This window comes from Lissotriton vulgaris, chromosome 10, assembly GCF_964263255.1.
Source record: "Lissotriton vulgaris chromosome 10, aLisVul1.2, whole genome shotgun sequence".
NCBI classification, from domain to species: Eukaryota; Metazoa; Chordata; class Amphibia; order Caudata; family Salamandridae; genus Lissotriton; species Lissotriton vulgaris.
Window position 1 is genome coordinate 140,866,561 of NC_141698.1, and position 15,053 is coordinate 140,881,613.

Sequence of the window (15,053 nt, forward strand, 5' to 3'; positions counted from 1 at the left end):
GCAAGAGTACTCTTCTATGTGCTCTTAATTTTCTTTGCAAATCAACCCTAAACCATCTTACTCCTTGTTAGTAAAGTGCAAAAAGTGCACATTCCTTTCTAATAGTACTAACAGTCAATGAATAGTACCTGATTATTCCAAGTTTGGATTCTTTGGGCCACTTCACAAAGGCATGAATACTACAGAAGTATTACTTTACATACTCTAGAAATGGTTTTGTGAAAAGCTTCCTTGTTTATTACAATTAAAGTGCAACACCCCCAGAGAAGATTCAAGCCATAATAAAAGATTATCTACTGCAACCTTTGGAGCACATATGTGGATTGCTACTGTAATTGTATTTGAACCTCGATACATTTCTGTTTCTGTGAAATTACCTTTTGTACCAGTGTTCCCTTTTATGGTTGACAATTTTCTGCATCTCTTGGTTTCTACATACTTTTAGTTTTTTAATGTAAGTGCTTCAGTATTGGTTTTATTGCTTCCTATAGCTAACTTACCCACCCAAATCTAGTTAGCCCCTTTAATATTTGTTCTCCGAATCTCTTCTTATTTTCACTTTTCCTTCACCTTCAATTTTCCTTCTGTAGTGGTTTTAGCACCTTTATGTATGGGACTATTTAACATGATGCCTTACTTGATTGTTCCTGTCCTTAATAACTGGGGGGTTTTGGCTTTCAAAGTACTATTCTTTAGTTTGTAGCATTCTGAATTTACTAAGGAAGATTAAAGTTAAAACAAAAACATAAAAGCTTGAAATTACCATGATGGTTCTGTGACAACACAATGAATAAATACACACATCACATGTTTTATATTGTTGAACACAGATTCCAAATGGAAAATTAGAAGGGCTCTTTACTGAGCGTGTGCCAGTTCTGCGATGCACCCATAGGCTTTTACAGTGGTACGTGAATCGAATCAATATTGCATCAATTTGAGCCACGCCAGTGCCTGTGAAAATCTTTAGTAAATGACCTCCTAAGATTACATTTGAGGTATGCCTAGCATTATTTGTTGACACTGGTTTTATAGTACTGATCATTTGGTACAGGCAGGCCACTCCTCCAAAAAAAGTCCAGCTTAAATAAATATGCCTCAAAGTTTTATTTAAAACAATTAAACACATCAATGAATGAAGAACTTATTTCGCCATGATTGTAAGTGTATTTTGAGTTTCATGGTTGCATGGTTCAGAAATGGAGGGTATCCGCAACATTACGCTAGTTGAAGGTATAGGCGTTGAGATTTTGTGTGAGACAGAACTATGAAAAGTATAGGATAAAGCATAAACTCTGTTTTCATTTTTTGCAAAAACTTTTTTGATGACCTGTGTAGCAACATAGTACATCCCCTGCTCGGCTCAACCAGAGCAGGGAAATGTTATTAAAGTATTACATTTCAGCAGATTGAAATAAAGGGTGCACGCTATGGACATAGAGGAAACATCACACGACTCCAACGTATTTTACAAAGAAACTTTTGAGGTAAAATGTTGATCAAGGAATGAGTTGTGAGATCAGTATGTTATCCAAAAATCACTTCTTTAAAGGTATTTGAGATCTTTATCTGATATAAGTAAAAATAAAGTGACTTATGGAACGTAATTGATACAGAGAGAAACCCAGAATTAAATAACTTCATTTCATATTTTCTCCCAAGTTAGACAGAAGAATTCATTATGCAGCGTGCATTATACAGCATGGAACTCTAAATTAAATGATTCCCCCAAAAATTCATTTAATAGGTCCAAATGTATTGAATGAACTTATGGAACTCGAATTAAAAATATTTTCTATATCACTATAAAAATAGCAGGAAGCATAAGTAAATCGGAGCCTTCAATATATGCCTGAAGCACACGTGGCAAGTTTGACATAAGTGATAATGGTAAATCATTTTTGCTTCTTCGAAACAGAGTATTGAAGGCCTTCTCTAAATCAAAGCCAGGTGTTAGGGACACAGCATATAATGCAGACTCACTGCCCTAGAGATTTTGCTAACTTAGAGGCTGATTTTAAGATTGGCCAGTGGCTCTCTGGCCCATTAGCAGTGGCGGCTCCTCTGCTATGGTGGAGGAGCGCTGCCCCACTGCTTTCAAGCAGTGCGAGAAGAGAAAACATAAAATTATAACTTTCAGTTATTATCATTTTATGCGTTTTGTGCTGCTTAGCGGGCAGGCAGGTGGGCGGGCTGCTCTACTCTGGAACAGGGCAGGGAAGACGTGGTTTGTCCACTCCTAAGTGCGCAGTGACTGTTTGGTCGGCCCTCTCAGGCTGCCCAAACTAATCCTACACACTTTCCATATTCTCCATTCAGGCTGCATTGTAGCCTGCCTGGAGAACATGCCCAGGCCCACATTCGCTGTTTGAATGTCAAACCAGGATGCTCAAATCCAATCACAATGCTGCATTGCAGCATTGTGATTAGTCAGGGGAGCCTGAGTGCCTACCAATCACAACACTGCATTGCAGCATTGTGATTGGTCAGTGGGGCCTGTCTATGCTTCCTGATTCCTGAGGAGTACGGTAGAGACATGGGACCCGGTGGGAAGGTAAGTTAATTTTTTCCATTTTTTTTTTTAGCGCATCCTCGCTTGACCCCCTGCGACCACCGTGCCCTCTCACACCCTGTAACCGGCAAGCCAGGGGGGGTCACGGCCCCCACTGTTAATTAGGTCAGTTGGTTTAATGGCTGCCACTCCATGGTGCCCACTATAATGAGATAACCCCACTCTGTAGGCTGTGTTTGGAACACGGCGACCGGGAACCAAAGGAGGAGGGATACTGTGTTTACGACACTTCCAGATTTACGACTTACCCGTGTGAACCGGAGCCTGTAGGTGTATCCCCTCCCGGTTAGAGGCTTGATGAACACACTCATTAAGCACGGCCGATAGAACATTCTCAACCCGTTTACTCATGAACTCAGATTCTCGTTGGGAGACCACTACTAGAAGATATAATTAATCCCACTTCGGTTGTCACTCATATTTACGGAAGGTACCACCACACCTGGAACCTCCCTAGACGCTAAAAGCGGCTTTTTTTTCTCCTTCCCTATGGTACATTTACCCGGCTGGGGCGTGTAGGACTATCAAGTTCATATGCTAACAGACTGTGTAGACACATCACTTCAGACCTATAGGATTTTAGATCGTGTCATAAGCCCTGAGGAGTCACAGTGATTTGTTCCCACGCGATGAAACACGTGTCGGCTGGTTGTGGAACCAATAAACCTACATCCATTACCTAAGAAACCGAACAGGATTGCAATTGTCTTCATTTTTGGTTCTATGCATAGAATGTTGTAAACTTCTTAACCACTGTTGAAATACCGTGATTGTTGTGTGCGAGGGCATTGCTGTTCTACATTGTTCTGTAGGTTAGGTGACTGACCTATTTTAGAGCGGTTAAGGGGTCTTATCCGCTCGCCTTTCCGCACCACGCCCTAACTTAGCACTCAGTACACATTAACGTTCACACTAGGTAGTGCGCCCAACCTTTTCTGAAACACTAAAATCCCATTTGTTGTATTTGCATTATAGCCTGCCTGGAGAACATGCCCAGGCCCACATTCCTTGTTTGAGTGTCAAATCAGGATGCTCAAATCCAATCACAATGCTGCATTGCAGCATTGTGATTAGTCAGGGGAGCCTGAGTGCCTACCAATCACAACACTGCATTGCAGCATTGTGATTGGTCAGTGGGGCCTGTCTATGCTTCCTGATTCCTGAGGAGTACGTTAGAGACATGGGATCCGGTGGGAAGGTAGGTTAATTTTTTCCTTTTTTTTTTTAGCGCATCCTCGAATGACCCCCTGCGACCACCGTGCCCTCTCACACCCTGTAACCAGCAAGCCAGGGGGGGTCACGGCCCCCACTGCTTATTAGGTCAGTTGGTTTAATGGCTGCCACTCCATGGTGGAAGACTGCCCACTATAATGAGATCCCCCACTCTGTAGGCTGTGTCTCCACTAAAGGCACTGAAGCTTTGCCCGGCAGATGCTACACTTAAAACACTAAGGGCCTGATTACAACTATAGTTGCTGTTTATCGCACATGGTAAATAACAATAACGTGAGGTCATTATTTGTCAGTGCGATTAATAGCAGCTATTACGAGTTTCTGGGTAATAACATGCAGATGTTGGTGTCTAGTGTAAGATACTCATGGGACCCCACTAGGAATCATATAAGCATCACATGAAAACAAACATTGGCGAAGCCAAAAGGTCTGACCTAGGTAAGTTTCTGTTTTTCTATTTTTGCATACATGCAGTACACATTACAAGTGCAAAAGTAATAACATTTGCTAAATAAAAATTTGCCAAAAAAAGTTACAAAAAATACATATCACAAATATAAATAAAAATCCTCAAATGATAGCAGAATTGGAAGTATGGCCAGCCAGTCCTGGCAGTAAAGTGGACTACTTTCTATGCGTCGGTACTCCGTGTGAGAAGTAAATACGTTCACTCAGAGTGAAGAAAGACAATGGCTGAAGCGGGCTGACCCATTTCCATATGATGCAGGCTGTGCTAATCCGTAGCAAATTGTGAACGACACTGAAACAGACCAATCAGCAATCGATGAATAGGGCTCTGTGAAAACCCCTCTATGACCACAGGCAGCTGGAGCTTCCAAAAAGCGAGGTAAGTTTTTCACCATAAGGACATGTCTAATGGTGGAGCCAAATTACAGCACAAGGGTTGAAAACATTCTTTATTGGGCGTGGGGAGCGCCCCAGTGTTAACATTCTATGTCGTATAGTGTGCACAATTCATGGACAGTTCTTTGTGCAGCCAGTCTATAGAAGGACTTCCCTATTTTATTAAATCATCATGGCGAGTTTGAGGGATTATGCCTTCGCCTCCTAACAGAGGAGGCAGTCATGTTTGTTATTCGCTGATTGGTTTAGACACGGACGTACAGACAGAAAGGGTTAAGCACTTTCTCCTCATTTAGCAATGTCAGATTCGAATTCCTAGCTCCGTGTGATATCATCATTTTATTGTAGGTCAGTGCCGACGCCAGTGGCAGCATATAATCAGAGAAGGCGCGGGGGACATGAGTCGTCTCCTGTGAGAGCACGACTTCCCCGATAAGGACTCTCTTTAATGTGGCTCTGAAAACTGTAACTTGTGATCTCCCCCGCGGAATGGCAGGTATTATATCTTCCCGCTTTTTTTTCTGCCACCGTTGACCTTGTCTCGCGCTGCGAATCCTCTGACAGGCTGGCGTACTCCGCGGCGTTGTAGGGCGCGCGCAGGGCGCTGCTCTGCTCCGAGGAACACTGCCCTTGTCACCGTACCCTTCCTTTTTAAATGTCTGCATGCTAAATTACTAGAATGAATTGGCGAGCTGCTTCCAGGTTATGAATGGATCGCGTTTCAACGCAGAATCCAAATTCGTGGATTCAAACACAGAGTCGACAGCGGGGAAGAGGTTGAAATAGAGAAATAAAGGTGATATAGAGAAGCAAGTCACTTTTCCAGGGGGCCTTGGAAGGTGGGTGCCCTGGGCAATTGCCCACTTTCCCATGCCTTAAAATGTCTGTTAATCACGCTCTACATAAATCTCACGTTTAGACTTAATCACTCACATTTTGTCTCAGACTCACATTCTGTTTGAGTCCCACATGGGAAACATCCTTTACAAAGCAACTTTTACCACGCAGTGCCTTTACGACGCAACTATTACAACGCAAACCAGTACAACGCATTGCGCTGGGGGGCGCTCTAGGATAGGGAATAGATTTAATTTACTATCCAACACCTTCCCTAGTGTCCACGGGGACTGGAGTTGGAATAGTAAATTAAACTATTCACTATCCAGCACCCCAAAGCACTATGCGTTGTAAAGGATTGCGTTGTAATACTTACGTTGTAAAAGCATGTGTGGTAAAAGCATGCGTTGTAATGTCATACATCCGTCTCACATATATCCTGAAACACTCTCTTCAAATTCACTCTCAAATTGTGCCCGAATTTCTCACACTCAGGCTGAGAGTGTTTCATGGAGTCTGAGGAAATCACATTCTACCCGAAGATTATTTTAGTAAAATGGGGTATTATATGAAAATGTCCATGCTACTTCGTACCAGGGGCTACATATTTTCCTCCTTAGAATATATTTAAGTGCTAGAATACGACTGTTCGATGCGATGTGTTGGACACTGTTGTCACAATACTTTGTCTCCCTTACTACCACACCCTGCCTACAGACTACGGTGTCTATTTGTAATTTTAGAAAAAGATAACATGATTTGTGTGTGTGGGGGGGGGGGGGGGTATGGTAGGACATGGGATGTCGAAGAGAAATAAAAAAAATAAAAAGAGCTTACCTGTTGTTCTCCAGCATCGCCCTCTTCTGCTCCTCTCCACTGCAGGCACAGAGTCCCAGACATCCCTGCGGCCAATCCTGAAGCTGCTCTCATACACAAGAGCAGCTTCAGGATTGGCCTGAGCGCTATAAACTTGAGCTCCCAGACAGATTGGGAGCCTGTGCCTTCTGTCTCCAACCCTTCACTGCGGTTGATAGTTTGGCTGTCCTGAGACAGCTGGCCAAACCGCCTTGTACACTGATAACAGTGCCCACCACTCCCACTCCAGTACTTTCACCCCCTGGCCTCACCCCAAAGATTCGGCACACAGTCACTTAGAAGAAAAAAAAAAGATAATAAAACGGCTTTTAGCATCGTTTTATTATGTTTAGTTTTTTTTTGTTTTTGAGGGTGCTGACAAGTGTGTGTGTGTGTGTGGGGGGGGGGGGGGTGTCAAACCTCCACCATAATGGAGGAGTTGTGGTCCTATGGTACTCATACGTACTCTTACATGCCATTGTGATTTGATCCTAAAGCATATAAAATGGAAATAAAATAGGAATACATGAGGAATAGTCATATTGAGTTAGTCCAAACAGAAAGGACTGAGCCTTCTTTGCACTGTTACTAATAGGGAGTTGGACATTGCAGAGCTGAGTCACAGAGGCCTTGGTTTACAACTGTTGCTGTGAACAAACATTGGAACGTTGATGCTCCGGGCTTCTACCTTCCATTAGAAGTCTGGAGCACTCCATTATCTTCAATGGAGCGCTCAACATTCCAATGTTCTAATAATATGTCACACCTCAAAATTGCTTTTGCGAATCGTCCCCTATATGACTGAAAAAAGATGTCAGTCTTCAAATGAGTGCACTATCAATGATGCTAAGAGATTGGTACTGACACCAAGACACAGGATAATTAGTGGACCCTTTCACAGACCCAACAGTACATTTGGAAATACTAATATAAATACATATCAAACTAACTGCTTATGTGCTTGTGCCCTGTCCCTGGAGTTAAAATCTGGGCATGCGCATCTATCACTGACTCTAAGTACATGTACGGTAAGTGAATGTAATCAAAGATGTTCTATGATTATATCGAAGTTGTTATATCGACCTACTGTAATACTGGACCTAATACATTGACCTACTACTAGCTGGGGAGGTAAGTATATATTTACTATTCTTAATTTCAATACGTACCCTGAGAGGTAAGTAGAAGTGGAACTAAGAATAGTAATTATGTACTTACCTCACAGTTTAGTGGAAGAAGGATGCATTGGATACAATATTATTGTAATGTGACACATGCCTTGTGATAAAGGGACCCACCACCTTTTTGTGCATTAAAAGCACTATGGTAATTGTACAACACACAATTCACTTAACTCTCACAACACAATATGCAGGATCATCAGATGTATGGTAAAACTCATTGGGATGTTATGCATACAGTGCACCGGACACAGAATCAGCCTACAGCCCTTCATGTGTCTTTTTGCTATTAGTAGCAATGTATTATGTGAATGTGGGTTTTGTAGAGCGCATAGTAACCTGTAAGCCTCCCAGCACTAAAACCAAGACAGCAGATTCGGTGGGGTGTTCCGGGGGAGAAGAGGGGCGGAGGATCAGGGGAAGAGGTGGGTTTTCAAAAGTTTTCTGAAGCAGAGATGACTGGGTTCACTCCTGAGTTTGAGAGGTAGGGAGTTCCACAGTTTGGCCGTGTTCACAGAGAAACGCCGACCTCCTGTGCGCGCCTTTTCAACTCTGTGGACGGTGATGAGGTGTTCGTGGTCCGACCGGAGGTTCCTTGCGGCTTTATAGGGCGTTATGAATTTTTTTAGGATGGGGGGACCCTTGTCCTGTAGCAGATAAAGTACAATTCTTTATCCACTTAGCAGCTGGAGAAATCGCAAAGACATCCTGGGGGCCGTATTATTGAAAGTGCACTGGCTTTGCCTGCCCCTGGGGCACTTTGGTACTACAGAAAGAGCTGCAGACACTTGTGTGGCCCTTTCTTTAATACAGATAGCATGGGCACACCTATAGCACCAGTGCTACCACCAGAGGGCTTGGCCCCATGCAAATCAGGGAATACCTTTGCCTCTGCGCCCACGCCATATTATAGACGCGGGCGCAGTGGCAAAGAGGTTGTCAAGAGGCGCACAACAGTGTGTCACCTAAAAGGTGGCACACTGTCAGTGCGACCCCTGAAGGCAGAACTCTGGATGAGGAAAGAGGGTCCTTTGGACCCACCCTGACATCCCCTTGCAGGCTGGTGCCGTCACTCACTGCATCCGCCTGCAAGGAGATCCCTGCCCACTCTTAAAAGTGCAGGTAAGCTGCCACCTGCACAGTGAAAACCGGAGCAGCTGATTGAAAGCTGCTTCGTTTTTCGCTCGAATGCGCTGTCCCGGGGCAGCGCATTCAATGTAATAGGGAGCACTTTCCCTGTTTGCGCCCGGCAAACCTGTTTTAAGGTGCACTGTGGCACAAACAGAGAAAGTGCCCCCTATGTGTAATAGGGCCCCTGGTGGGCATTTTGTTGACCAAGAAAATCGACGCTGGTTCGGAGGTAGGATTGTGCCAGCACAAACACTTAGAGCAGCAAATATATACTCAGCTCTATATATTTGCGACAGCACACTGCACTCCAGCATTTCAGGCGACTGAGGACCTCTACAATGCACCAAGACCCCTCTATACCCTGCCAACTGAAGTCAGGCAGAGAAAATTAGGGCATCTGTACCAAATGATAATGTCCTTCAGAGCATTAAACTCCATATATTACTTAGTACAAATTGTGCGTAGAGTGCAAAATTGGTGCTGAAACTAGAAGATACATTTTTGTGGGTTTCTCCTTCTTACTAAGGCCTCAAAGGCATCCAGCTCAAAGCCATCCTAATGACACTTATGAGACCAGCAGACTCAGATATCAATGAATATTGCATTAGGCTTCTACTGTAGTAAGAAATCCAAAAGGCATTTACTCATTTGCTCAGTATAGAGCCCCAGGACCACAGAAATGCTAGGGGGATTCCGAACAGAACAAACATGGATAGAAGTAGAAAACAGCAATTTAGGCCTTCCTTCATCTACCTTAAACCAGTAAGTTGGATGACATTCTAAAGGTATGCCCACCTGGTTTATAGACAATCTTCTATATGTAGAATATGACTGTGTTCATGTATGTGGAAGAATGAAGCAGTGAAGACTGCATGCATGCAGCTGCTCATCCGCACTTATATCTGAATGGGTCCAATCCACATGGGGAATAAAGCACACACATGTATCTAAGGACTGTGCATGATCTCTGTAAATTTGACCACCTAATCTGTGGTGGTAGATCTGTCAGCCTTGGGGAGCGCCCCCCCCCCCTGAAAAAAAACCTTTTGCCTTCCTCTTCCCTTTCTACTGACCTCCTTTTTGCTAGGCTTAAGACTCTGTGCACTTTACCACTGCTGAACAGTGCTAAAGTGCTTGTGCTCTCTCCTCTAAACATGTTAAATTTTGCTTACACCCAATTGGTATATTTAATTTACCTGTAAGTCCCTAGTAAATTGGTACTACGTGTACCCAGGGCCGGTAACTTAACCCCTTCGCTGCAGCGGCTATTCCGCCGCAGCGCTAAGGGGGTGGGGCACCCGCGCGGCGGCTCCATACTAGTGACAAAACCACTCCGTCACGGCTCGCGGGCGAGCTGTGCTTGTGACGGAACGGTTCCGTCACGAACCCGCCCGCCCATTAAAGCGTCAGCGCAGGCGCGAAATCAGCGCCGCGCAGGCGCGGCGAGCGGGCCATGACGGAACCGTTCCATCACAAGCACAGCTCACCCGTGGCTTGTGACGGAGCGGTTCCGTCACAAGCATGGGAGGGGTTAAATACTACTAAGTGGCCTGCAGCACTGATTGTGCCACCCATTTAAGTAGCCCTTTCAACCTGTCTCAGGTCTACCATTGAAGAGCCTGTGTGTGCAGTTTTAAACTGCTATTTTGACCTGGAAAAATAAACTTTTGCCAGGCCCAAACCTTACTTTGTAATACACATAACTCACCCCTAGGGTAGGCCCTAGACTGCCCAGAGGGCAGGCTTCAATGTATTTAAAAGGTAGGGCATGTACTTTTAAGTTTTACCTGTCCTTAACCTACAAAGATATTATGGTCTGGCTTGAAGGTTCAACTGTCACCTGACATTTTAACCTTAACCAATATTAGTCTACAGTTCTTTGCTTCCACACAAATACATATCCATTCCATGCTGTTTACTTGTAATGTTCCACATTACCATTCAACATTTCTTTAAAGTCAGATCTATTGGCATTGCCAATGCTTGTGTAGTTGTGCAATCATGGGGCCTGCTGCAAAGTACCTCATGATGTTCACATTACTCTTTGTTGAGGAGGATAATGTCTCACCCAATCAGCATAGAAAAATCTATCAAAAAAGCGGAGGAATCCTCCGAAACCTTTCAGCCAGATCTAGAACTAATTTATAATAACCAGTCAGTGTAGATTGAAGGCTGAAACCCATAGGAGCAGATGGATGAAAAATGGTATGTTTATCTGCTGGCAATAAAACAGGCAGGGTGGCCACGACTGGATAATGTCTAACGATACATTATGGCCAAAAAAGTTATGGGCCGGGAAGGCACAGCCGGACCCATGAAGGCCCGTGATGAACGCCTCCAGAGAGAGGGACCCCCAGAAAACTGAAGGCAGCAAGCCTGGGAATAATTGCAGCAAGCCAGACAATTGGAAGCAGGCGATTGAGAGGCATGGTTCTAACCCCCAATCAGAAGGAAGTGGCGCAGCTGGAAAATAATGTTAAAAGGGTAGTGTGCAACCCCCTGGGCATAACTTGACCTCTCCTTGTTGGCCCACCCACCCTAACCAGATTGTGCACGTTTGCAGCCGCAGGTTGGGAGTGGTCAAGGAGGCAGCCCACTTAGACAGCCAAGATAGACAATAGGCTAGATAGAGGGGCCACTCAAACAGTGTTCTTGGGATGTCTCAACTGTTGTTTTTGCATTTGTCCCCCCGAGTGGGATGGTTATGCTCAGACGTGAGTCCCAGGCTCTCCACACCACTAGAGTCAAGCTATCCCGGCTGAAGACGGCTGATAGCCAGAAACCGGTCCTTGGATGCTTGATTCCGGTCCAGGAAAGACATGGCTTGGCAGATCGGGCTATACTGTTCCCATGAGGCACAGGGTCAAGGCTGATTTGCATACGGCCATGTCTGAACTGGGGTGGTGTGGAGTGCAAAAAAACGATGGATTTAGGCCCAGATCTCTGTACTGGGGTGAATGTATGACATTGTTCTTCATTCTGTCCATCAACTGTGTTTTTTGCACTTGGGATGTCTTAAGGCAGGGGCACTGGGATCATGTGAATGGCCAGCAAAGGGTCAGCAGCAGGTGGACACAGCACTTGCAGCCCTGGCAGGGCCTGATGGCCCGCCACTCAGATCTCTGTAGCAAGTGAAGCCTAGAGGCCGCGATGCTGGACACCTGCTAATGAGCCTATATCAGGGGCCTGTGTGGGAAGTGCTGTAATGGTTATTGCAGACCAATTAATCAGACTGTTTGATAAAGATGACGGCTGTGATGAAGTATTGAAATCCTGGAGCATACAAACGACCACAAAAATGCAATGTTTATGTTCCATGTTTGTGAATAAACTGTGGCCGGTATGCATCAACAGTGACTCAACTTGTGTTTACTGAGATGGGAGAAAAAGGGTGCAATGGGAAGGTCGGGAGGGACTTGTGGTAATTCGCACGTCTGGGATGGGGTTCAATTTGAAACGTTTCACTGCTCTAAGCAAAATAGCAATTTGGTTATTGGAGCCCTTCACATACACTGGAGCAAATGCATTTTGAGGGCCTTTCATTAGTAATGTGTTACCAACCGAAGGCTGCTGACTTTGTCACCTAGTTCAAGCGCCTGTCCTTCCTCTAGCCAGAAGGCAATGCACTCAAAAGATCACATGGGAGGGAATCACAAGGACATATGTTCTACATTCTGCTCTCTCCAAATTCCATTTTCAGAAAGCCTAACACTAGTGGCTAGGAAATCATATCAGAGGCCATATCATAAAATGTGTGCACAGATGAAGAAAAGTGCTGTTTCCATGAAATATCTGTCACAGCGCATCATGTGCATTTACTGACTTGGTAAGTTTAGTGCATGAGGTCTGAGGCAACAGAGTTTGGAAACACAGGGTGTTTCCTCTGATCCACCGCCATTTTGGCGTTTTTAATTAATTTTTCTAGCAAGACAGATGTCCATTTTAGACAAGTAAATACAAAAGAAATATAGTGCATGACAGCTCAAAAAACAGGAAGGTAGTGGGGTCCAGCTGGTACACCCTAGTAAAAAAAAAAATTGAAAATGGGCAGCAGAAAGGAAGCATTGAGACGAGGAAAGAGGAGTAAATAGAGAGCTGTTGGAGTAGAAGGTAAAATGAGAAACAGAAATGGTGACTAAAGAAATATATGCTAATTGCATGGGGTGTTGAAAAAGAAAAAGAGCCCCCTGACATAAGCAGTGGAAGGATGCAACTCATCAAATTCCGAACACTGTGAGATTGAAATGCTCCGGGGTGAGACAAACACAAGAATAGGGAGAAATGCGGTTGAATCAAGAAAGGACAACTGTGATAAATAATTAAGCCAATTAGGAGCTAGAGACTAGACCTAAAGTCCAGCACATGTTATATGTGTAGTAGAAGAAACAATAGGTCTTGAAACTAAAGCTGTGTGTAGTTTTGTCGTAAAAAGTACATGCATGAAGTAGTAGAAAGAGAAAGTTGACATTGGATCAAGCCAACTTCCTTTGTTGGTTGTCATGGGTTCTTCATGGTTCACCATTGGTTGGATGGGCTATTTATCTGGTCAAATTCAGTGGTTTTTGTTCTTTAATCATTGGTTTTTACCTTCTGGCAACACTTAACTATAATGTCACTTTAACATTTGTTTTTGTCAGTGAATTTTTAGAATGTTTTTTAATGGGAGCTAAGAATCTGATCACCAAACCTAACTATAACATCAATGTAACCTTTGTTTTTTAAAGTGAATTTGTGTTTCTTTTAATGTAAGGCAGGATCTTATTAGTATACCTAACTAAAATGTAATTTAAGGGAAACTCTTATTACCATACCTAACTATAGCATCACTTTAATCATTGATTTTCTTAGTGGATTTCTGGGGATTTTCGATCATATTCTGTCAACTCATCTACTGCTCAGGGCTTTCAACCATGTGCAGTGGGGGATTGGCCACAGGCCCTGGTCTCTGGCCATGTTCTGTACCCACCCCCCACAGGTGGCCATCTCCCTACCGCACACAGTCTTTGGCCGTGTGCTGCCCAGTGGCTAATTGCCAGGGTGGGGTCTTAACCCTGCAGCCAACACCATGTATGTAGCTAACCCCTTGCTGTACATGCCATTCAGCCGTGCACAGCAGGGGGTTAAGCACAGGGTGGAAACTCTATGTGTCCTGCTGTTGCCGAGCCTGCAGATATGTCTGTCAACGTTTTGCGATGAGTGATAACGTGCTAATATTTAAACTGTGTTTTATGCAACACTTTGTATTGTAAGTCAGATTTTAAATGCAAAGTGCATTGCAAGGAAATCGATGACATGCATTCTAAAATGTGCTTTTCTTTTGCAGTACTTCGGTACTATTGTGTGTTAAACAAGATGTTCTTACAAAAAGAAAAAAAATGCAATATGGGATAGCATAATCTTTTGCTGACAGGGTTCTGCATTTACAATGTTTATTTTCACACACTGGGGAAAATTCATTGCTACATGTTTGCATTAAAGATGGGCATTCGAGGGTGACCTTGTCAGGACAGCACTGTCCTTGTGAGTGGAGCACCGTAACTGTGAAATATTGTTTTTCACCAGCAAACAGCAAGAAAGGGAACTGTTGTGTTAACTATTCATTTACGTTTGTCTAGGTCAGTTAAATATTTTGCAAATACATTCAGCAATGTGATTTACAGGGATTTAGGGAAATAATTCACAGTTAAACCTCTTGTTTTTAAATATGAGTTTTGAAACCAATGGCAACATTCCTTAGGAAGCCTTACCTATGTAATATATAGATTTAAATGTATATCACTTTTCTTGGAAACATTTTCATTGATATGTGCACTGCCTGGAAAGTGCTCTGAAGCATTTGCACTGGCAGATCCGTGCAAAAACGCAATTCTGTGCCAGTTCATCATCCCAAATGCAAATGTTGGTATAACATTTCAGTGAACCAGTGAATATGAAGCAATTCGAAAATCATGGTGTAACCAATGTGTTGGAGCGCCTGAAATTGAGCAGACTTGTAGTACGCGCCAACTCCTTACCCTAAAAGTGTCATACCTGTCTTTAAAGAATCTTCTGAATCCAAATGCCACCAACTTCAGGACAGCTTCAAACACGAACACAATGGTGAAAACATAATTGCAGTACTTCAGGGCTTCTTCCAAGGACTGCAGAAAGAGTCAGAAATGAGAAGGAAAACAATGAGGATCCTAATGGAAAACCCTTGTTCATGCTCATTAAAAAAATCTACATAGCATAAAGCAGTCCTCTGTGTATGCGAAACTGAGTTTTCTATTGTATTCATTGACAAAATGATATACATTGCTCTATATATGAGCTGATATGTTCTGAACCATTGTTATCAAATCTAACCAGGCATCAAATCACTATCACCTTCCCTGCTCATA

The 15,053-nt window shown here is 43.6% G+C and overlaps 1 protein-coding gene across 1 annotated transcript in view; it reads right to left on the bottom strand.

Annotated features, from left to right (window-relative positions):
• Window positions 1–15,053, bottom strand: part of CACNA1H (calcium voltage-gated channel subunit alpha1 H) — a 1,502,131-nt gene that overhangs the window by 112,821 nt on the left and 1,374,257 nt on the right. The window contains exon 27 of the mRNA XM_086940723.1: window positions 14,704–14,813. Coding sequence (XP_086796849.1) covers window positions 14,704–14,813 — 110 coding nt within the window. The remainder of the gene's footprint in view (window positions 1–14,703; window positions 14,814–15,053) is intronic.